At 29.3% G+C, this 26155-nt stretch overlaps 1 protein-coding gene across 1 annotated transcript in view; it reads left to right on the top strand.

The window, feature by feature from the left end:
* LOC142317257 (sorting and assembly machinery component 50 homolog) overlaps positions 1–25682 on the top strand; it is a 61661-nt gene extending 35979 nt beyond the window's left edge. The window contains exons 6-10 of the mRNA XM_075353664.1: positions 6779–6884; positions 10918–11184; positions 15488–15649; positions 22869–22995; positions 25428–25682. Coding sequence (XP_075209779.1) covers positions 6779–6884; positions 10918–11184; positions 15488–15649; positions 22869–22995; positions 25428–25609 — 844 coding nt within the window. The 3' untranslated portion in view covers positions 25610–25682. The remainder of the gene's footprint in view (positions 1–6778; positions 6885–10917; positions 11185–15487; positions 15650–22868; positions 22996–25427) is intronic.
* Positions 25683–26155: the final 473 nt, after the last annotated feature.

The raw sequence follows: 26155 nt of genomic DNA, 5'->3' as shown, positions 1-26155 counted from the left end.
TCCATTTGAAGTGACCCAAGAGTGGTTGCTTAACATATTAAAAAAAAACTGAAACTTACCCACTTGTTTCCTACATGTCTCAGAACCTTTTTTTTTCAATTTTTTATTTAAGCAGTTTACCTGTGGCGGCAATTTTTGTTACGGTGCGCACGCCTATTTTTGTGATTGTAAGGGTTTACAGAAAAAAATTATAACTAAAAAACTATTGGTCATGGAAGGATGAAACAAAAATCAATTTTTTCATATTTTCTCAAGGTAAAAAATTGGTCAAGTGGTTTATTTAGCTCTCTCTCTTCTTTTTTGAGAAAATTACCAATAAAACTGAACATGAAACAGTGTGAAATTTCACTTTTGGCAATTTTTTTTTCAAGAGGCAGGGATGCTGTATACAGTTTGAATTATTTTTATTTATATAGGTATATGTTAATAGTTTTATCATAAATAATATTAATTTGAATGAATAAATATTCAAATTAGGGGTGATATACTTACCCCTAAATTTTTATGAACTATTGAATACTAATTTTTTAAAAATTCAAATTTTGACTTCAAATAACTCTTGATGAGGCTGGTGATAAAAATCTCAGATTTGCACAACTTGCAGTGTTTTTTTTTTTTAGATTTTATGGCAAATAAAAAGGTTTCTTGTGTATTGTACCAATAAAAAAGTTATAACCTCTCAAAAATCATGAAAAACCTGTTAAAAGCGATACCAGTTTGACTAACTAAATTAGTGCTACAAGGGGGTTTCTTGTCTTCCTGGCACTTTAATATTTTTATGCTTATTACTATAGTTGAGTTACACTTGTTTGAACCATTCAGCTGCAGTGTTAATGTTATAACAGGCGATTGAAGTCATTTCCAGTTGTAGGAAAATTAATGTTACAACATTCTCATTTATGCTTGTTGCATCTTTAGCTTTGTAGTTACAGACTTGGTCAGTTGACATTAGTCGGTGACCTGTTCACATCTTTATCGACTGTCTCAAATTTCATCCTGTGTTTATTAAACAAATAAGTTTTACTTAATGTTATGTTTGCAAATTTTAAAATCAGTTACCTTTTTACAGTATTTTCAAGTAATTTCACATAAAACATTGGAAGAACAGTGTTCCGTATAAATTTATGTGAATAAAAAGTGACATGAAACAGTGGTACAATGCCAAAAGAACTCATTAAAATTTGTCAATTTAGTGAAATTAAAATTTTGTCAAATTTAGTGTGAAAACTAACAAATTATTTTTTTACATGTTAATTCAGATGTCACTAATGTTTGTAAATATCATTTAAAAATTTTTTGTCAAAATTAAGTCACCTGTATGGACAGTTCTGTTGTGACCCTTTAAGAACTCATAAAAACAGTTAAGAAAAACTTAAAACAAATAACATTAGAGCAAGCTCTTAAATAACACATTTTCCAAATTTAAATTTAGTTCTTGTAAAGTCTCTTTAACTGTTTCAAAATAATTTTTTCTCAGCAGAACAAAGAACTACATGAATACAAAGAACAAGAGCAATACAGTACAACACATCACAATATTGAACAACTAAATGCTGCTTGTAGCATTTTGGGTGTATCACCTCTATCAACTAACAAACTACAGTGATTGGTCATTCTCACACAATATGAAGAGAATTATCAGAAGAGATATCACACAGCTGTTGGTTAACCACACCAATAGTAGTTTCATTGCTATAAAAACAGGATATTTCATTGAAGAATAATTAAAATTTTGCTACAATTTTTTTTTCTTTGATAATGTTTACTTGCAAACCAGTACAATAATAAAAGTGAATTGTTGAAAAAAGATGTAGGCTACTCGCTGAAATCTCAGTTTGGGTAAGTTTTACAAGCATTTTTGAATCAAAATTGTATTAGGTTACCGGTATTGGTTAAGTTATTAAATTATGACCTGTCATTAATAATTTTAAAAAAAATATTTTAAAAATATTGAAGACGTCGAATTCAACAACACAGGGGCTAAATATAAAATATATAAAGTGCAAAGAAGAAAAGAAACTCCCTTGGAGCACTTATTTAGAGAGTAAAAATGGTATCACTTTTAAGAGGTTTTTCATGATTTTTGAGACGTTATAATGTTTTTATTAGTACAATACACAAGAAACTTTTTATTTGCCATTAACAACTACAAAAACATGTTGTGCAAATTTGAGATTTTTATCACCAGCCCCATCAGAGTTATTTGAAGCCAAAATTTGAATTTTAAAAAAAATTAGATTTTAAAGATTCATAAAAATTTAAGGGTTAAGCATCACCATTAATATTATATATGGTAAAACTAATAACATATACCTACATATAAAAAAAAAATAATTCAAACTGTGTATTCCATCCCTGCCTAGAAAAAAATTACCAAAAGTGAAATTTCACCATTTTTCATGTTCAACTTAATTGGTAATTTTCTCATAGAAAGAAGAGAGATAGGTAAATAAACCACATGACCAATTTTTTACCTTGAGAAAATACAAATAAATTGCTTTTTGTTTCATCCTTCCAGGAACAATAGTTTTTTAGTTACGATTTTTTCTATAAACCCTTACAATCACAAAAATAGGTGTGTGCACCGTAACAAAAATGACTGCTACATGTAAACTGCTTAAATAAAAAATTTTAAAATAATGTAGTTTTAAGGTCCTGAAACTTGTAGGAAACAAGTGGGTAAGTTTGAAGTTTTTTTGAATTGATCAAGCAACCTGCTTATGTTTTTTTTGGGATACTTCAAATGGATTGACCTGTAAGTTTAAACTGGCTGGTGTTGAATTTTTATAAAGAATACGGTATGAAAATTGGAAATTAGAATTTTTAACTGTGCTTTTATAATACTGTAATTCTTGCCTCTTTGTTCTAAGTTTTGGATGTATGGGAGCCTTATTACATGGGTATTATTAAAACATGCAATTTATCTCAATAGCTGTACCCCAGGATGGGGTACATTTATTGCCTGACTATTCTACTTTGGGCAGAAGTCTGGGCAAAATATTTTGTAAGCTATAACTAAAAGACAAAGCGTTTCTAGACATTTGTCTATGAACTTGTTTCTTTATATCTACTGAAAAATGTTAATTTCTTTGTCAGACACTGCATTTATGGTATACCATGTAGAAATAAATAACGTTCTATTAGTGATGACTTCTTATTAGCTTTATGATGAACAGCAAGAAAACAAATTGCAACACTTCTGGTGTAAACTGTTTTCCCAAAACCAGTAAGCATATCATGTAAATTACAGACACAGGAAGCAACTGTTTAGCATGTCTCTTTTTCTATTTAGCCTCTGGAATCACTGTAAGGCATTACTTCAGAGGATGAATGAGGATGACATGTATGAATGTAAATGAAGTTTAGTCTTGTACAGTCTCAAGTCGACTATTCCTGAGATGTGTGGTTAAATGAAACCCAACCATCAAAGAATACCGATATCCATCTTCGGTATCTAGTATTCAAATCCATATAAAAGTAACTAACTTTATTAGGATTTGAACCTTAGAATTCTCAACTTCAAAATCAGCTGATTTGCAGTGATGAGTTCACCACTAGACCAACCCGCTGGATGTTAGAATGTCACTAATATTAGTCTTGCATTTTACTCAGTTAAATTTTTAACCACATTCATTATGTTTACCCTTAAAAAGTGGTATTTTTTTTCTCAAAATGTATTTCCTGATGGTAATTATTTTTTTCTTAAAAGTCTTATTCATAAATTTCATAATTTAAATAAACTCATCGCAAACAATCACTTATTCTGTACTAGGTAATTAAAAGTAAGCTTGTATAAATTAGCAGAGAAGGTATAATAGATCTTATAAACTGTTTTATAATAAATGCTGATAATTGAATTCAGTTAAGTATAAACTTTTAACCAAGTAACTTGGCTGAATTATATTTTTAACAATATAATTTAGCCCTAAGCTTTTCTCTCAGATCCTACTAATTTCATTTAACTTAATCAATCATTTTCTTCTTAGTGACAAAAAAAAATTACCACATGTTGACAAATATCTGATCAAAAAATATTATTTTATCAAAATAAATAACTTTTTACATTTATGATTAAAATTTTAACTAATAATGAAAAAAATTATAATTCGGGTAAAGAATCAGAATTAAAAGTAGTAAATTAAGTTTAGTATTTTTTAACAAGAAACGGTTATAAAATAAGACCTTTGAGTAAAAATATTTCATAAAATTTTAACAGTTTAATATTTTTTATCTAAGGACTGATATTGAAGGTACCTCCAAAAATATGTTAATTGTAGAACATATATATGGATGAAATTCCTTTAATATATTAAGTGATATGAAAAAAGCTGTGGATAAAACTGGTGGTAATTAATAAAAGTGAATTTGTTTCTCTCAGTTTGCATGTTAATAAGTAATTTTTTACAAAAAAATAAATAGATTACCAAACCCAATTTTACTCTGAAACTATAATAAAAAATAATTAATTATGCATTTTTTCGTATTAACTAATTCATTCTAATTAATTATGCATTTTTCTATCAGTGTTAAATTGCATGTAAAGTTACGTTTGTAATTATTGACTGAATTGAATAAATATTATTCATTTATACTCTATAAAAATTAGTTATATGTTGCAAAATGAAAATATAGTTAAGTAAATCCCATTTTTGACGTATAAATAATGTTAAAGGTGTCCATAAAATGAGCACTGGAACTATTTTTATTATTACGTTTTCATAGTTTTTTGTTGATAAAAAAAGTATATATGAATCCTGATATTGATGGAAAAAATTGAAACAAATGCCTGTACTAAAAAAAAAAAAAAAAATATATATATATATATTTATTCAAGATATAAATCTATAACATACTCATAAATTGAAATAAAAAAATTACAGTTATTTTACTTGAGAAAAGCAATGTTTATTTATAAAGAAATTATTTCATAAAAAAAATCACAAATCAGCTGTTCAATGTTTTTGTAATCTGTTATTAATATAAATCAGCAGTGACATATAATAATGTTGAATTGGTAAATGAATTCACTTAAATGAATGCCAGTTACTTAAATTTTTTCCTTAAGAATTTTTAATTCTATGGTTTTTCATCTTTAATATGTAAACTTATATAATTCTTGATAAATATTAATGTATGTCTAATAAAGAAAACACGTTCCAGTAAGTATTGAATATTCTTAAATTGTTAGGCCAGTATGAAATTTTTTAAGAATTTCTTGTTAAAATATAGACTTATTTTACCATTTTTAATTCTGCTTCTTTACATGAGCTATAATTATTTGCATTTTTTATTAGTTAAAATTTTAATTATAAATATAAAGAAATTATTTATTTTACTGTTAATAAAATAATTTTATTTTGATCAGGTATTATCACATGCAATAATTTTTTTCTGCTAAGAAGAAAGTGATTATGAAGTTAAATGAAAGGGAAGTAGGAGCTGAAAGAAAATTTTAGGGCTAAATTATATTGTTATATAATAATTTTATGAAATTGAAAACGTAGGTGAAACAACCAGTATAGAAATAGAACAGGAAACTAGATTTTTTTAAGGTTAGAATTTTGCACTTATGAGGAGGATATGAGGAAAATTTGCTTATGTAATGTGTCTAGAATCTTATAATATCATTGAATTTAATAAATTGTAATTTGTTGTTAGACACCAACCAGTAAAATGGGGAAAAAGACTAGTATTCTATTAAAAATAAGTTGTGGTAAGTTCTGCTATTCTATTGAATTTAACAAAAAATAAAACTTTATTAAAATGATTATATTGTGGTATATAAGAAAATGTAATGAGTTGTTTTAACAAACTTGAAACTGATGGAACATATAAAGTATAATTTGGAGAGCTGTAAAGGTGTGTAATAAAAGTAAAGCTGAATTCCCAATTTCCCACTCGCAATGCTATCTTGAATCCAGTGGCGTAAGAATTAAACATCCAGTTTAATGTGGATTATTTTACATATACTGTTATGTTGTAAGTCCTGGGTTTAGAAAAAAATTTGCTATATTTTTTTCATGTAATGTGAATGAGTACACCTGTAACATCAATAAGCCTGGTAAAAACTGTTAAAAACACTAATTATAATGGTAAGTTGTGGATTGACTATATGAAGTTGATTCTAGATTTAAAATTTAAATACAGAAATAACGTATTGACAAGCAATTAACTGTATGATACTATCAGAGTATGGATGTGAATGTTTGAGTGTGGATAACATTTTTTTTTTAAATGTCAGTATATAATCATTGAAATATTAAATAGAAAATATGTTACGTGAAATAAATATTTCATCATTGTTTTCTTATTCAAAGTGCAGATCCATAGCATGGGAAATCCCTGAAGTAAAATGCCCAGTTACAAAATTTATAACATTTAGACATTTCTAATGAATATTACATTTATAATTGCAACTGATAGAAATGATCATTAGAATGAGTTTAGAAACCCAAGTATAATCAACATCATGATTTATTTGTATGGCATTTATGTTGGCCACCTTTTGAAGTAATGGGTTAATTTCAGGACTGGTGCTGTAAAATTTTTGTAATATTTTGTTACTGGTAATTTATATATTTTATACTTTAGAATTTTAAACTGTAAAAACTATCCAACACTTGAAACTTTAGTGGTTGTTTAACTTGTTAGTGATTTTATCAATGCATTTATGTGTATGAAAATCATTGCGATTGCATTTGAATTTTAAGTTATGAGATCTATAAATGATTTTCATATATGAATGGGTTTCATTGTTTATTTTATCTTTTTTTTTCAGGTTTTCTGCAAATATATTTCAGCAGGAGGCTGAATGGCCTTCGTCTGGCTATAAGATAATTGATCGTGGTTCAAGTTTAGACTTATCATTTTTTTCTCTTAATAAGGTAAATAAATCTGCTTTTATTAATCTTTTATATAATACTATTATTATTTGTTAATGTTATTCATATTTTTTAAAAAATCTGAACTTGATACAGCTTACTGCATCAAGAACTAATTATTAGCTGAATTTGTCACTAATAATGAAAATTCAAATGAATTCAGCTATGTAAAAAAAAAGTTTTTTTTTACATTATATTTATAGTCTAATAAGGAGTAGATTTTCTTTAATATGTGTATTTTTTAGAATTATAAATTTTTCATCAATTGAAATGAATAAATGTTGAAACATTGTAATATTAAATAGTACTCCATTAATATTGAATGGGCTTTTTAGAAGTCTGTGAAGTAGTAGGACTACCCATAAAGAAAACTAAATTTCTTTTAATAATATTCTGCTTCAAGAGCTTCCCTTATGTGGTTATTTCAACTACAATGATATCACTAATGGTTTTTACACAAGAATACTACTTTTGTAACTCCTCATGGAATTCTAAATTGGTCTCAAAATGTTTGCTTCTTGCTCTCTTAATATTTGAAATCATGGCATTTTAAGGTTGATTTTTTTTTTCTTAATTGAAACAAGAAAAGTCTTTTTGTTTAATACTTGAACAAGAATTAATTACTTGTTTGAAGTAAAACCGAATAATAATGCTCATATCTAGATGAATTGACTTTGTGCAGTATCCAGAAATTCAATAAAATGGAAAAATTAATCAAAGAATTGTGGTACATTTATCTGTAAATAAAAAAACTCATTCACCTGAACCAGCAAATGGTATTTGATGAACATATGAGGGCGGTTCAAAAAGTAACCTGAATTGGCAATAAATAAAAATATTTTGTTATATACAATTTAAAACTGCCGCTTTTACTGTTTTTCATTTAAGTTCAAGCATTTGTCATAGTGTTTTACTAATTTAAAATACCTTCGTCGTAAAATTCGGCCGGCTGTGTACCTAGTCAACCTTTCATGGCTTTTTGAAGTTTGTCATCATGTGCTGCAATGCAAGCCACTACTGTAAAATTTTGAAGAAACTTTGGTGACCCATTCAGAACAAACGTCGTGTTGTGATGTCCAGTGTTAATTTCTTGTATGACAACACTCATCCAGCTATTAAAACATATTTTACATATTAAAATAACAGCGTAACTATTATCAGTAATTACTAAATTTAATAATCAAAACATTACTGTTAATTAGTTGAGGTTAGTGAGTGAAGCAAGTACAGGTTATGTGTTTGGTTAGACAACTTGCGCTTTCTAACCCCATCTAATTAATGTTAAATATACAAGTTATATACATCCGCCAACATTGGAGGATGTATCTCCTCCAACATGGATTGTATTTATCTCCTCCAACATTGGAGGAGATAAATCAAATTTGCCAGTAATTATGTATAATCAATGGATTAATCAAATTTATTGTGACATGTATGCCGTAAAAAGAATTTTTTATACTCAGCTGGTGACAAAAATGAAATATTGCTAAAGTGTTCTTGGAATAAGAGTATATGATTTTTTTTTATTTACATATTTAGAGGAATCTACTGTCATATGTTGTAACTATATAAATTTTAGAAGTGCATAAGCTGATATTAAATAGAATAGGAGGCAGTAATTGTGTATTTATTAATTAATTTTTTAATTGTATAATAGACCAATCATTTCTCATAAACTTGCAGTTGAATTTTTCTGAAACTGAATGGATTAGAAATATGTTATTTATCAAGACTCCCAAGTCTAGTAAGTCTCTGCCAAAACACTAGTGGAAAAAAAAAAACAAATGTGTGTTACCCACAGTGATGGTATACATTTCTTATGAAATGAACATGATAACCTGTAATATTGCTATGTTATGCATTTTTTTTTATATAAAAACTATTTTCACTATTAAATATTTATTGGCATATTTTACATGCTTTTAATATTTCTCATCATGCAAAATGAAACTCCCATTTTTATTCTTCTCTAACAGAAACTCAACTTACATATTTTACTCTTTTCTCATCAAGAAAAATTAAATTTCCATTTATGTTCAGTTAGATAGCGCAAGCTATCAGGGTTCAAAAAATACTATCGTATCAAAAAGTTATGAAAAAATGTTTTAATAAATTATACCCATAAATATAATACAATACAGGTTAAAAAATTAAATATAAAAAAATAAAATTAATACATATAAATAATATATGTAATAATAATATTTATATAATATAAAAAAGTAAAATTTGTATATATTAATTAAAAGTAAAGTGAAATATAATTAAGTTAGAATTAATGAATAATTATTAACAAAAATAATAATAGTAATAATAATAATAATAATAATAGAGATAATTATATTTTATGTAGTATTATGATAAAAGTAGCAGTCTATGATAGGTAATTACAGTTAAATGGAATAATAGACTACATGAAATAATTGTTTTTGCTGGAAAAACAGTTTGTTTTTTATTTATTTTATATCATACGAGTTCTGTAAATAAAATAATGAGACTAGTTTTTTTTTTTTTGGCAGCCATAGTAGCAATACTAAAAGTTACTAGTGAACATATTATTATATGAGTAGCTGATTTATATTAGATTTTAATATTTTTAGTCTATTGTTGCCACATGAGATATAAACAAACTTTTTGTGAAATTAGTTTTTGTTGTGCGTTACAAAAATTAGTGATATTAATTATGAGCGATGTTGTGAAATCAAGTTTTGTGTTAAACTATGAGAATGCTACTGAAACTTATTCAAAATTGAAAAGGGCGTATGGAGATGACGCTCTATCATGAGCCCAAATTTTTAGGTGGTATAAAGCATTTTCAGATGGCCGGGAATCAGTTGTGAACGATCCACGCTCTGGAAGATCATTAACATCAAAAAGTGACAATGTTGAACGAATCAGAGACTGATACAGTATGACCGTTGATTAACTATCAGAATGCTTGCAGAACAATTGAATTTGAACCATACAATCAAATTTTGACAAATGAATTTGGCGTGAAAAAAGTTTGTACAAAATTGGTCCCAAAAAACTCACCGTTGAACAGAACAACAACAGGGTGGAGGTGTGCCACAATCTTCTAGGACAAATTGAAACTGATCCTGATTTCTAAAAAATGTTATTACTGGTGGAATCTTGGATACTTGTATTTGAGTACAACCCAGAAACAAAATGCCAGATCAAGGAGTGGCACACTTTCAAACTCACCACGTCCCAAAAAAGCAAAAATGAGTAAATCATGTTTCTTCGATAGTAATGGCATTGGCCATAAGGAGTTTTTGCCTACAGGACAGACTGTAAAAAATCAATATGTTACAGAAAAATTCTTGAAAGACTGTGAATGCTGATCAAAGACAACTGGATGTTCATCATGACAATGCACGTTGCCCCACCGCATTCTCAGTTAAAAAAAGTTTTTGGCAAAGAAAAACATTCCTGTAGTTCCTCAGTCACCTTATTTACCTGACTTGAGACTCTGCAACTTTTCCTGTCGCCAACTTAAAAAAACACCTCAAAAGACACCATTTTTTGGAGCAGTAGAAAACTTAAAAAAAAATGTAACCAACCATCTGAAGGATATATTCTAGTTTTTGAGTTCCAACACTGCTATGAAGAATGGGAAAACCGTTTGAGGTATTGCATGGCCTGCCAAGGGAATTATTTCGAAGGTAGATAGAATCCATGTATAATTGGATTGTAAATAGTTTTTCTCTGAACCATTCTCATGACTTTATTTACAGACCTTGTATACATCACCAAAAAGTGTTGAAAGATATTATAAGCAAAATAACTGATATCACAACCACCAAAGAGAAATTTATTTTATTATTTTATAATTGAAACAGCCCCTTGGTAAAGTGAGTGAACCTTTGTAATTTTTTAAATGTCAATTTTTTTTGTTTTTGGACAAACATTTGTTTTTTGAGTGATAGTATGTTTTCCAGGGGTTTATATATTTTAATACATTTGATTTATGTTTATTGAATAGTAATTCTGTACCAACAATTAATGTCTTCTGAAATTTTTCTGTCAAATTTAGCTAAAGCATAATGTACAGTGGGAAGCATCTTGGCGTGAATTAGGAGTTAACCGTTATGCTTCATTCAAAGTTCGTGAAGATGTTGGACACACGTTAAAATCATCACTGCGACATATCATATCGTTAGACTATCGCGATTCACCGATATTCCCCAATTATGGAATGTTTTTACAGTGTACATCTGAATTTGCAGGTTTAGGAGGAAATGTTGGATTCCTTAAACACGAAGTACAACTTCAACAAAATATTGAAGTGTTTCCTGATACGGTAATCATTACTCAGTTTTCACTTAAAAACTGTTAAGTTTAGTTGTGTTAATTTTGATATCTTATTTATATTTTGCCTTTAATGATTTTTACACTTGTACATCATTTAAAAATATGAGGGTTAGTCAAATATAAACTGGACTGTTATTTTTAATATTTATTAGTACAGAATAAGAATACAAAATATATTTATTGATTGTCTACATAATCCCCTTAAAGTTTTACATACATAGTTGGGAATGAGTTAATTGTGCACAAACTCCTATACTTAGTATAGGAGTGATTCTCTCTGGATTCTCTCTGATTCTCTTCTTGATTCTCTCTGGAATCAAGGTACTTGCACCCTCTTTTAATGGCTGAAAAAAAAAAGTGACAAGGGGATAAATCTGGACTAAATGAGGATGTTCTATGGATTCTTGGTAAATTTTGACCAGTTAAGTGTTATGGTGAGACCTGGAATTATCATGAAAGAGAATCGCTTCTCTGATTGGCTATGAATAGCTTTCATTTTTTTCAAGAGTTTACACTAGTATACAGCATTCACAGTGTGATGTTTGTAGTGAAAATCTACAAATAATGTCTTTCCAGTCCCAAAAGATTGTATTTTTTTTCTCCACCCTATAGTCTGCGGGAGTTTAGTGATTGGCCTAAACATGTACAATGCAAAAAATTATTTCCCTGTCTTCGAAATTGATTCTGGAGCCTTTGATAAATTTTCTGTTGAGGCTTTAAAGTCAAAAGTCTTGAACCCATCGCAACACAGTCTTTGCGGTACCTTAAGTTCTTTTTTATAATGGAATGGTTACTTCTGTAATTGATAACTTGATGTTCTCATTAATCACACTTGTCTTTGAGAAATTATTGTTTCTACATTGTCATGCTTTTTTTTTAATTTGGTGGCTTGAGTAAGTGACATCATACCCTAAACCGCACACGCAGTCTATGAAAAAGATTTTCAAAGATTTGAATTCATCATTCGTGAGAAATAGTTGACAACTGATGGTAGAACCTCTTGCTCTGATATGACACTATTGACCAGAGAGATGTGAATGCTGAGATGGTTGGAGTGCCAATTTCCTCTTCACATTAGCCTACTCATGTTTGTACATGAAGATACAACTGTGAAGATAAACATTCAGTTTTTATTTAACTGACCTTTATATCTCTGTTTTTAATAATGTAAGATCGTATATAGCAATGTTTTGGAATGTTTGTACATAATCTTTTCTTATAGTATTGAAATATGTATTTTTTTTTTTAAAATTGACTTATATAGAATAGGTTTAATGAACTCAAGCAGAGGAAGTGTTTGCAACTAGCATTGTTCTTCGTTAAGCTGTTAAAATTAGTTTATTATATGTAGCTTTAGCCATCATCATTTCATCTTTATACTCATCAATATCAATATCTCTGCTGGGTTGGTTGGTTATATTGCTGGTACTCTTGAGAACCATTTTCAGTCCCAATTAATAGTCCTTGGTTGGTTGTTGGTAGTTGCTGTCACTGCAGTCTGTGATTTTGCAGAGGAAGGAAGGAGACTGGTGCTGATGTACCAAAAAAAAAAACAAATAGTTGTAATCTTTTCTAGTCCAACTGTTCCTAACTATGTAAAAGTTGGTTACATTTCTGTCTGTGAATGACCACATATATGAAACTTCAGATGCTGCTTTCACTGTTAGGGTTTTGGTTGCACAAAGGAACAAGTTTGTGCATATTGCAGCTATACAGAACAGGATGTCATCACATGTGCCGAGGCAGAAAAATATATAAATTATAAAGTAAGGTCCACACTTGACAACACCTTGAGTGTAGACCTGTACCAAGCAGAAAGTGTCCTTTCCTTTGGCACATTGAGAAAACAGGAAATAGCTCAGCATGAGGAATCCGGTATATCCTGATATTAGTTGTATATCCTGTACAAGCTGTCTCAAACAATGTACAAAAAGAGAAGTGCATCATGTAAAGAACTAATCAAATTGTAGAAGCCTTTTATTAGAACAAGTCCCTATTGGCTTCAATTACAGTATTGAGTACTGGCAAGAAGGTGATCTCTGCTAGGAAAATTGATTGTGGTTTATTTAAATTAACTTCAGTTGTTACACAGTCACATAGAATTCTTGCTTCCATTGGCACTGTAGTTGATCAACTGAGGCAGACCTTAGCTCTTTGCTTATTGAACGATGTGTCGTACACGTGCCATCTTCCATCAGGTACATTTTCATGCATCAATCTGTCCTTAGTTGAGCAAACCTGTTCCCATGTCTTAGCTGGCGTGTTTCCAAAAACCTTTTTAGAAGCGATCACAGACTGGTTAGCTCTATCAGTAATAGTGAGTCTTAAGGGAATAAGAGGAGTTACTTGATATGATGTGTTGTACATGACTTTCATCAACTGCAAGATTTTACAAAAAATTTTATTTTGCAACAAGACTAAGTCTCCTTGCCAGGAAGGTTAAAACTGGATTGGCCTGCATTGACCTGACGGCAGAACTGATTTTCATTGGCCTCCAAGGTTATCTATGTGATATTTTCCTTTGGAGTTTTATAAAAATCTTGTCTATTTGGCTCCACTACCCAATGTGAGGTGCAGGATTGAAGTACCTATCGCCTCCATTAGTCCAGATACTGGTTAAAGTGTGGGATGAAACTCTCCTTTCAATTGGATATGTGCCACTCAATGAGAGGTGCTCACATTGAACACTTGGGAGAAACTGTAATATTTACTCTTCCGTTTTATTTTTAATTCATTAATGTAAGTCAAAGTTAAGAGATATTAAATTGTTTTTAAACCCTGAAATTCTTTTCTTACACCTTTACATTCCAGAATGTGTGTACAAAAGATAGTATCATTCAACTGTAGTTTGATTGGCTAGTTGTATGAATCAGATTTATGGATTAAGTTGCCCTAGTGAAGGCAAGGTAAAGTGTTTTATATCCAGGTGTTAGGTAAAAATCTATTAGTTTTTTTGCATGACACAGTAAACTGTTGTTAGAAACCAGCTTTAATAATTAGTTGAAAAGAATTTGATAATTAATCAATGTAACTGGGAACAGCAACAAAATGTTTATTGCGTGCATTAATTTTTACTTAATTCTGGATTTTGTGTCAGTATTTAGTTATGCATCTTATCAATTTAGTATTTGTGTGCAGTGATTACACTTCCATTTTATTTGTAATTCATTACTGGAAGTCAAAGTTAAGAGATTTTAAATTGTTTCTAAATCCTGAAATTCTTATTTTTACACCTTTATTTCAGAATGTGTATACATGTATGTTGGATTTTTTTTACATTCAACAAGCATACTTTTTTAAACTTCAAATTTCATGGCTGTGATTATTCTAACAATCTATCTGATAGTTTTTTTTTTATCAATAATAAAATTGAGGATAAAGTTACTCATTTTCAAGCAAAGAGTACTGTTTGGATGAAATAAATAATGTAAGATCTAACAAATTTTAGACCAAACTGTGAATTATTTTCAAAATTTTTAATCTAAATATGGGATGGACATTGTAGATCATGTTTTTAAAATTTAAAACAATTTAAAACTGTTAATATATTTATCCACATTCTTTCCTAAAACATTGGGTATTAATAATTTATTCAGATCTGGATTCTCATGGTCTAAATTATGGAATAAACTGTGGGAAGCAGCAAGTAGCACAGCTGTAAAATAGTGGATTTTGTGTTATATTTGCTACATGAGTAATTAATATTTTGAAATCTCTTGATTCATGCATGGAGTAATATTAATCGTAAAATTCATGTAACCTTAAAATTCAATGCAGATTTTGTACTAATCTGCACAACTATTTTGCTGTATAGAATTATAACAATGGATTTTCTAGTAGATAGTTTCCCAGTTGTTTAAAGGGAAATACTGACATTCATAACACTTCTTCCATTCTGTTCATAGAAATTGATTTGGGTAGGTACATGTAGTGTTGTTAAAATACACAGTTGTGTGGATAAAATTTTTCATGGTCTATTTAAAAAAAACCTTGTCATAATAAAACCAACAATCTTTCTGATTGTTGGTTTTATAAAAAATAGAATATTTTTTATTTAAAAATATTCTTTATGCTAGTAAATACTGGGAAAATGTGAAAAAAAATGTTTTTCTTTTTATATATAAATTTTTGTTTATTTCTTCATATAAATTGTAATTCATGAAATTATTTTGAAAAGAACAAGTTTTATTATGATGAAATTATCATTTTGTCAGATTCATTAAGATGCAACTAGTAGTGAAGGTTTTGTTTAATCTAATCTTTTATTTTGTGTTTTTTGTTTGTGTAATCAGGTCATGCAAGGTGCCTTGTCTGGTGGGTGGATGAAACGGGTTGATGATAGTAAAAATATATTTATTTGTGATCGCTTTTTCCTTGGAGGTCCTTTGTCATTAAGAGGTTTTAATAATAGAGGTGTTGGACCTTTTAACGATGGCAGTTTTATTGGTGGAATGGTAATTATTATATTAAAATTTTCATGTTTAATTACTTTTATCATTAGGAATTTTAAAAAGATTTTATAAAAATTAAATGAGGGTAAAGTAATAAACAGGAAGACGACTTGTTAATCAAGAAGAATGTGTGAAATTAAAATGTTACTTACAGATTTCTAGGGGCCATATCGTTAATTAATAATTACTGATCTTTGAATGAATATTGGTAATCTGTTTAATAATATTTCTCGTGCCCCATTCTAATCTGAATTACCCATTTGCATTGACCAGAGTATTCCAATTATTATAAAAGCATATCTGCCATCTTCACTGCCTAAACTTAATTATGCTCTGTGTCAACAGATAGATTAATGAATTCAGAATATCAGTGATGGACTCCCTTCATTATGTGACCTGGTCTCAGTTGCACACATTACGCCATAACCTGAACCTATTGATTACTTTGTGCTAGTAAGTAATCCAGTCACATAGTAAGGCTATACACAGTTAGTTGTAAAAGTATTGATGAATTTGATCACTATTAGATTCACTTTCACTGAAATATTATTTGATGGTAGTTGAACATTACAATCTTGTCAAGAAACTCCCATACAGTCTGGCAATACAGCTTGTGACATAATGCCTCACTGGTAATATAATCACACTTACTCCTGACTAAAATTCCTGCACAATTTAGGATCCTAGCCTGAAAAGAGCATATCATCACAGATAAAAGATTCATCAGATCCTAAGTCAAACCTGTATAAAAGGTTAAAAACTGTATAAAGTCGAGGTGAAATTTTTCATAAGCTGGGGTGTAGCAATCATTCTCACATCAACATAAAAGGTCATACCACTTAAGTGGTAGTAATAATACCCTTAAATCCAGTGTGAGTGCTTGAATCTTCTTCTGCAAGGCCAGTGTACATGACAGCACAATAAATAAAATTACTGCAGCTACAGCATTACAATGATTCATCTGCATGATCTTTTCTTCTGACATGAATAATTTTCTGTACACATTTATCTTTTGTCCTTCATAGCTTTTATACCATTAATGACATATTTATTTGTTCAGTAAAAAAAAAAAAATAATAATAAAAAATGCAGTAATTTATTATCTCATTTTGATTTTCTTATTTGATCCAGAGTTGTTTTTTGAGATGTGTTATTATCAATGGTGGATTTAATGGGAGACGGGTGACATTTGCTGACTGGGCCGTCGTGAAAAAGAAGGTTATTGGGCTGTCAAGATACTCATAGGGATAAAGAAAATGACAAATGCACTCAATAAAATTCTGAAAAATATAAAAATGCAAATGACATTTTTCAATGAAGTATTTTATACCGTGTACTGTACATCAGTTTCGTAGGTACAACCCGTGCACTTACAGTGGTACCTGCACAGCCATACAGCTACCTAAACACGATCCCTTCTACTGACCTTTAATTATCTTGTGACATGCTATTGCACATGTTTCAATTTGCGATGTTGCCATAATAATAGTAAGATAAGAACATATGGTACAATAGCATAATACATTGGGAGGTATCTTGATGATAGGAATCAAGGCAGTCTCTTATTTCTGTTCTTGAATCCGTAGTCTTTCACAATGCACAACACATCATTGTGACTCCACTTTCAATTATTTGATATTTATTTTTATTTCCCCCCCAAATAACATGACTGAATATCGCCCAAGTCGGTCATTGTCATTTCTTATAGTGATATAGCTCTCTTGAACTCAAATGTGAATGTAAATAAAGAGTATAATCAATTTATCCATGTTCTACTAAGAGTAGTACAATCTTTAGTGACTTTCAGAGACTCTCAATATTGTAGCAAAAGAATATGTATCCAATGTTTGATAATATTTAATAAATCTGGCCAGGGATGTGTTGTGTATATAGGAAAGTAGTAAGGATTACAAGAATGTGTACCAAATACAGGGATGATTGAATAAAAACCTTTGCTTGATATTCCATGTCTCATTATCGCTAAAAGCAGGATATGTGTTATGTTTTTACTGAGAAACAATACTGGTTGTGAAGACATGGCTGGTAAGGTGAACAAGGAGGAAAGTGGGCAGCAGATAAACAAAAGCTAGAAGTGGCAGGAAATAATCCCAGCCAGAAAATAATGACCAAATTTCTTTACAAATCTTTAATAAAATCTACCTCCTCTAAAGAATCTTTTACTGTAAGGTCTTTACAGCCAAAGAACTAAAATAATTTGATATGGCTGCATATCATTATATGAAAATTTCTCTTACTAGTCAGAGCACCAGTTCTTTGGTGTCCTACTCGCCAACAAAAATTATGCATATTGTCACTTATTGGATAATTGCAGCTGCAAAATCTAAAAAAAATGTATGGTGTACTGTTTATTACTGACTGGCAACATCTTCATTCCTTAATTAAGACTCACAGTTTACCAAAGTCCATCTCCATAATTCACTTGCTCTGAACATTGTCTTCATTATGAAGATATTGTCATAAATTGAATAAACAACAGACAACTCACAGAAGCTGAGAAGTACATGTACTATTTTGAACATTCATTTTGATACTGTGAAAACTGCTACAGAGAGAATAAACTCAGAAAGATAAACTTAGATTTCTACCTAGTTTACTTTTATATGAATTTGAATACTAGGTCGTGGATACTGTTGTTCTTTGGTGGTTGGGTTTCAATTAATTACACATCTCAGGAATGGTCGATCTGAGACTGTACAAGACTACACTTCATTTTCATTCGTACATATCATCCTCATTCATGCTCTGAAGTAATAATACCTTGTGGTGGTTCTGGAAGCTAAAAAGAAAAAATAAAGGTAATCAGCATAATCAAATTAATTTCCCATCATAATCCTACTTTATGCAGTCACATCCAATGCTCTGAAAAAAATTAAATATCTGAGTAAAACAATCATGTATAAAATATTGGATGAATTAACTGATCAAACCAGGAAATCTATTTTTGATGAGTGCAAAGATGTTGACTTTTTACATTTCTTGTTTTAATCACTGATATTGCGCATTTTGATCAGATAGCCATTTTATTACACAGTATGTCATCAGCTTTCTGAGGCTGAAGGAGTTTGACCTTTACTCAAATGAGTCAAGAAGATGTTGGATTTATTTGTAAGATAAATTATTTTAAATATTATGATATTTGTGGAGTTGTATTTGTGCAGTCAAGGATATGATTGTGCAATTGTAATGTCAGGAGATGATGGTGGTTTACAAGCCAAGATAAAGGAATATCTGTAAGGATAGGTTTACCTCTTACACCCATTACCCTTCACACAAAGTGGCTTTAGTTCTAGAACATGCAGCTGAAAAAATAAGTCATTTGATTAAAGTATTCTTTTCAGTTATTCAACCTTCAATTACTTTTAAAGATCTCACAGGTGGTGGAATGCCCTTTTAGAATAGAGCAAGAACCCACTACAAACCAAAGAATCAGATACAAAAAACTTAGAGTTTAGATTCTGAAAGGATTAAAGAAAATCTTTGTCTGATCAAAAAGAACATGAAGAAGAATTTAACTTACAAATATTCCATTAAAGATTAAAGTAACATATCTTGGGCTGTCTGCGAGGTATTACTTCAAAGGATGAATGAAGATTGATATGTATATGTAGTCTTGTACAGTCTCAGGTCAACCGTTCCTGAGATGTGTGGTTAATTGAAAACCCAACCACCAAAGAACACCAGTATCCACGATCTAGTCTTCAAATAAGTATAAAAGTAACTTCCTTTACTAGGATTTGAACCTTAGAACTCTCAACTTCGAAATCAGTTGATTTGCAATGACGAGTTCACCACTAGACTGACGTATGGGTACACACATCTTGGGCTACTTGCACAAAAGCTGTGGATGCAGTCACTTAGAATTTTAGATTTCAATAGATTCTTTTTGAAGTCGAAAAGTTTTGGATTCTTAGCCCTGCAAAAATTAAGATAGATATGATTAAGTAATTTTGAAACCTGGTTTAACACTTAAATAAAAGTATATGGAGAGCTGTTTATGACTGATTTAAAAGAATGACTTAAGAGCTTTGCTGAATTATGTACTTCTATCCTGAAAATTGTTCTCACTCTTAACTACTTCAGTATTTAGAATATTTAATTGAAAGTAACCTGATTGACAGTTTTCCAGGATGGTACCACTTTGCTCAGTTTACTGATGTCAGCACAGCCGTTGCCAGACACAGTCAAGAGGCAGAAAAATTTTAACAATTACAGAATTTTGTATGTCGAAGAAGTAGCCAGTGAGAGTTATATTTGGAGGCAACAGTAAAAATCTTTTTTGAACCGAAAGCAAGAAAAGGCATAAGATTATCTGATTAGGATAAGTCTTTATTCCAAAGGTTCTCATTACATTTGACATATTGCATTTGTATTCATATGTGTGCAATAAAATTAGATTAGCCTTCTGTGCAAGACACACTACGGATTCTTTTTGCAATATGTGATTATGAGCTGTTTTAGCTTTTGCTGAATGAGCTGTTTTGTTTTCCTTTAGATCCGCCACTGTTGGATTGTGTTCTTGTTTTTAAAATTCAATAAAATATCATTGTCTATACTAAAAATGAAATGTTTAATCCACACTAAACGCTATTGCAGACTGGATTTTGTATTGTGGCTAGCTTTACTATAGTTCCACATTTGTATGTTCACATTTTTGTTTTATTTACGTTGAACAACAGGATTTAATTTTCTTTTAGAAATTTCGTCATACATTGTATATGAGAGTTAACTCTAATGTAAATTCATTCAAAGAATTTAAAAAATGGTAAAATGAAAATTGATTTAAAAGGTTAAAGAAATTTTTAATTGGCAATTCATCTTTCCAATTTATATAAATTCCTTTCATCAAATAACTGTGTTTCTTTTTACTGGTAATATTGAATTTACAAATTTTGAGGATTTATTTTTTTTAAAAAAACTTAACAGTGATGTGGTTTGAATCATGTAAAATTTGGCTGGAAATGTGTGCATTTAATGAATTTATTTTTAAATTTGATATAACGTCACTTTGTTAATGACCTCTCTGGCAAACATTCAATTGCTTATATGTCGCTCATTCTGGATAGTTTCTTACTTGTTTCTTCTCTATTAAATCCCTCATTCAATCTATCTGTACTGAATCTAGTCTTTGATCACTTCTATAGTGTTCTAAATGTACAATTTTAATCTCTGCCTTGTCTAATTAAAAAACTTAAAATTTAACATAGCTGGCTAAAACTTTTGGCATTCTATTGCAGAACCGATGAAGGTTGATAACTTACTCTTTTTAATTTTACAACATTTTGATTTGACACAATGAATAAAGTGTTATTCTTTTGCCCTTCAGTACTTAAACATTAATTTAATAGAAATCACCAGAAATTAAAAAAAAAAAGTAAAATAAAAAGATCCACTGCCAGCAATATTGATTGATTTTACTGAAATTCTTGTTCTTTTACATAAGTTTATCCATGAATTAGCTGTTAGCTGTTCTTTAAAATGATAGAGAACGCTCTTAATTTGGTCTTTCCAATGGAAATCTTCCCTCTGGGTTCTTCTTCTATGCTTTCTTTTCAGAAAGTATAACACTTCCAACATACTGTTTTTTCTTATTCTCTAATTTACATGTCGGTTAGATCAAAAATATCTAGTTAGGATTTTATTCATTGATATAATAGAGCTCAAGTTTTGCTTCTGTCTGATAATGTATATGTGATTTGTTTGTATGGGTAAATTGGCAATGTTGTAATTTCCTCACCTTTTCAATGTTGGCAGTCCTACAAAGTTTATTGGCAAATTGACAAAAATTCTTCATTTTTTGTTGATTGGCCAATAAAGTAATTTTATGTTTTGCTTCTTTATACTTAAATAATTATTTATACCACTGACTTGTTTTTAAGGTCTTCATCATCAATTGATAAATGCCTATTCCTATATTTTTATGTCTTCCTCTGATCTTGATGCCTGCAATTAAAGAGAAAAAAAGCTTTCATTTCCTTATGACACAACCTAGCATTTATGTTAAAGCTAAGTTTAATTATTTGTTTCTTTTTTTGGATTCTTTTTTTTAATCTTCAGTTCTTAGTTTTATTCATTTTCCTTGAACTTCCTTTTCTTATGCTTTATCATAATTTCTTTCTCTACTTTTATAAGCTTTCTTCAGTAAATACTGTCCAAGCCCTCGACATAATTCACAATATTTTGAAAATATTCTTTCAGGATGAAGATCTGTTTGTTTGCAAAATGCCATTTAATGAAGTTTGCTTAGTTTTTCTAAAACAGATTCAACATATGGTATCAAGTGAGTGTTGATTATTTTTGATAACACTTTAAGAAGGAATTAAACTAACTGTGTTTGTCATCTTTTTTTTATAGTTAAAGATTACTTCCTTCATTAATGCTAGGTTTTGATCTGTTCCATTACCTAAACTTGATATATATATGTATATGTATATATATATGTATATCATCAATTGAATATAATTTGTCCATTTGTTATTATAATTTGTCCATCTAGTGACACCATATTTTGTGTGGTTATGTTTCCTGGGGAATATATTATCTAGGAATTTTCTAGTTCCTACACTAGCTGGACATAATCATAGCAATTTTCATGCAGATTTTCTTTTACTGCCGGTTCCCTCCATATGTCTTTTCTTACCTTAGTTAAGTCTCCCAATAGTAACTAAATAATAGTTCCTTCCAATATCTTGGAGGTATTTTTACAATTCTGCGTTGCCTCAGTTGGGTAATATTTGAAATATTCTTGAACATGCCTCTTGTTGTCAGCTACTCTCCACTCGTTCACAGATTTTTCTACTCTACACTTATTCACAGATTTCCTTGAAGCCTTTCACAGCATTTTGATCCGCTTAAGAAACCTAACCCTCCAATTCTAAGGAATTGGCTTCAAAGGATGATTTTTAAATATTAGTTTAATTTAAAACTAAATATTTAATGTTAGTTTGATTTCTAAATATTGTGAATAAACTCTGGATATTACGTTCAACACTCTGGATGGATCAAAGGATACCAAATTTTACTTGATACCTCTCTTGTATAAATGTGTATCCAAAGTATCTTACCAGCAGAAATTTGCAAATTATAAATAAAGCAAAAGTTTACAAATGATAGTGTTTGATTATATGCATTCTGAAAACATTCTTTCCTGTGCATTGTGTTAATTCAGAATGTTATTTTTAAATAATTTTTTTTCTATTTACAGATGTACTGGTCTGGTGCATTACATTTATATTCTCCTTTGCCATTTCGACCTAGAGCTGGTGGTTTAGGTGATTATATTAGGACACACATATTTATAAATGCTGGTAACCTTGGTGATTTTAATTTTGGTAAGTTTAGGTTTATAATTTTGGTGTTGTATGTGCATTTTAATAATTGTTAAAGTTGATTTGTTTAATTGCATTTTTTTTTAAATTTAAGACTGAACCTAAATTATCCAAAATTCCAGGTTTACAAAAATTTGTTATATTTTAATAGGACACCGTACTTACGGATCTAATGTTAACTAAAGAAACTACAGCATATGACAGCAAAGATACAAAAAAAAAATCAGTTGAAACGAAAAATGATTTTCATATACATTAACAGTCCATAACAGCTCAGTTAACAAGTCCTTGGTTTCATCCTCGGGGTGATTTACTAAAATTTTTAATTTATATTTAATGGAGGTCAATTTTGTTGTGGAAGCTATTGTCCCAACTATATAGAGTCCATCATTCAATGGTTTTTTTTTTTGAAGGAGAAAGGATTTATCCCATAACTGTTTCCCTAACGTATCTTGTCAGCACTTCTCTAAGATAGGTGTAACAGCTCTGATATTGCACACATTACAGTTAAACCAACTTCACAACTAATAATTTCCAGTATTTTCCTGATTACAATACACCCAGTTTTGTATTTTTCTGCTTTAACAGCACCACTCCAAATTGTGCAATTTTTATGGAACATTACTTAATGTAAGAAACATATTCCATTACATTTTACACTGTGGAATAGTTGTTTTCATTCTGCAAAAAATTAAACATTAAAAAATTGCCATAAACTAGTGTGGTGTCGTCATGATTCCTTAAATATTGTGAAGAACAAATGGAAGGAAAGTTAATTGTGAATTTAAAAATGATTTTTACACACACATCTGTCAAAATGTAATAAGGACAAATAGATTTCACTACCTACGTATTAATGCAATCATTTATTTCACTTCCTATGGTCTTTTATAGCTATCAATATTTTGTAGAAACAGTAGTGTTCTGATTTCTGATTTGATGACGCCACATTAATTTTGCTATAATACATTAATTAATGAAATCAGGATTAAAAAAGTGTAGTTTTTGGGCGATTTGTGGTTAATGTATTAAGAAACAGAGTAAATTGATAAAAATATTGTCTACATTTTGCGATGAGTGCACTGCACATATTTAAAAAAAAAAAAAAAAAAAAAGTTTAAACAAATTAACAAATTTAAGCAAATTTTTCCCAAGTCACTTTACAGTTGAGGAGTATTGTCTGTTGAATGGTTAATACTTTAACCATGTACTTGGCATACACTAAGTATATGCCAACAGGTTATTTTGTTCTTAAGGCTGGAGTCCAAGTATATGTCTGGCTGTTACATTTAAATGCATAGTAAACAGTGATGGGCTTATACTCATTGCTAGGCTTTATAGAATTTTTTAGTAGTCTACAAAGTAATCTAGTGGATATTTTAATTAACAATAAAAACAACACCTCGTGTCCAAGAGGTTATAAAATGTATGGTTACTTGGCGTTTCAATTTTTTACTTTTATGAAATTTGAAAGAAATATAGATTGCGACAATTTTCTTTTGTAAGTGATCTATTACAAAGAATTTTATCTTTAATGACAGCTTATTTATTTCTCTTTCAGGTGATAAAACATATAATAGGTTATGTATATGTACTAGCTTATAATTTTTTAGAGACCTCAAAAATGCCCAGGTTTCCAGTCCAATCACATTATTAAGGTTTAGGTCTGTGGTTAAGGTTTAGGTTAATTGGTATGACAGCTGTTAGCCTACTTATTCTATTTTGTATATAAAACCAAAAATTTATATAAAAAAATATAAAAATGAATTAGTTTTGGATAGTAAAAGAAGATTCAACAAAAATATAATGTATATCAAATTAAATATGCTTTGTATTAATATGTTAAACAATTAAGTTGATTAAACTTGTGTTCATTTAGTATACAAATTAGCCAATTTGATTAATTCTGTTTTGAAGTTTATGATAGACTAAATTTTATATGGAATGGATGAAAATAAATGCTTTTTTTAAATTGACAAATAGTGTACTGAGAAAAAATACATAGTAGAGATATAAATAAACCATTTACCCACTTCTGCATTAGAGGTTCTTAGATTGAAGCATGAATTTCTATATACTTCTGGCCTTTTTAAAAATTGTAGCAGTTGATTCTATTTAAAATAACAAAAAGAGTTCCTAATATCTAATCTGTGTCATTAATGAGAAACATTAGTAAAATTTATATTTTCATTAATACTCTCATAGTAGTGTATAGTTAACATGACATTTTGATAAATTAAACTAATGTAACTAATCGCATTAAAAAGGCTTTAATTAAGTTCTACATTTCACAATTTCTTTATATGTTACCAATAGCTTCTTTAAAAATGTATGGTGGCTTCTTTAAATATACAGCACAATGTACGGCTGGACATAGATGTTATTTTTCCAATTTTACTAACATTTTAATTATATAAAGTTGTTTATTTTCTCAGGTGATAAAAACTGGCTTCAAGAAATCAAAGCTACTACTAGAATGGCATATGGTGCTGGCATTGCAATGAGGATAGGTCAGATGGCTAGAATTGAACTAAATTATGTCATTCCAGTTTATTTCCAGGAAACTGATAGTACTTCAAAAGGTGTACAGTTTGGCATCGGCTTGCATTTCCTGTAACTAATGTTGTTGTATATGTAGTTTTTGTTTTCTAGTCAGTATTGAACAAAATAAAATTACTAGTTTCTAGAAATTGCCTTTTTTATTTACTGCTAATTAAATTAAGATTTTTAATACTTACAAAATTTAAAATTAAATTACTATTCTTTTCTTCATAATTTATTCACTGCTAAATCCACTATAAAATGGTGGTATATAATATTGTTTTTATGACAATAAATAAATGCTGACTAGTTAAAACTCATTGTTCTCAAAAATTTTAAATCTTGATTTCAACGAAATATTAACTTACCTTTTTAATGACATGAAAATGAAAATAAATGCATTTTCAGCTTAAATAGAAAAATAACAGTTAAAAAACAATATTTGTGTAGGTATAATGTATTTGTAAAGTATAAATACTTCAATAACACTGGGGAACAAAAAATATTTTTTTTTGTCTCGGGAAGAATAATTGTGATTCTGATAGTATTTTTTCTCCTGAATTCAAATATATTGGTTTTTCCCCATCACGCAAGGTTTCTGAGAGACAGGCATTTATAATTT

Source organism: Lycorma delicatula, chromosome 1, assembly GCF_047948215.1.
Source record: "Lycorma delicatula isolate Av1 chromosome 1, ASM4794821v1, whole genome shotgun sequence".
Lineage (NCBI taxonomy): Eukaryota > Metazoa > Arthropoda > Insecta > Hemiptera > Fulgoridae > Lycorma > Lycorma delicatula.
This window is presented reverse-complemented; position numbering and strand designations above follow the sequence as displayed.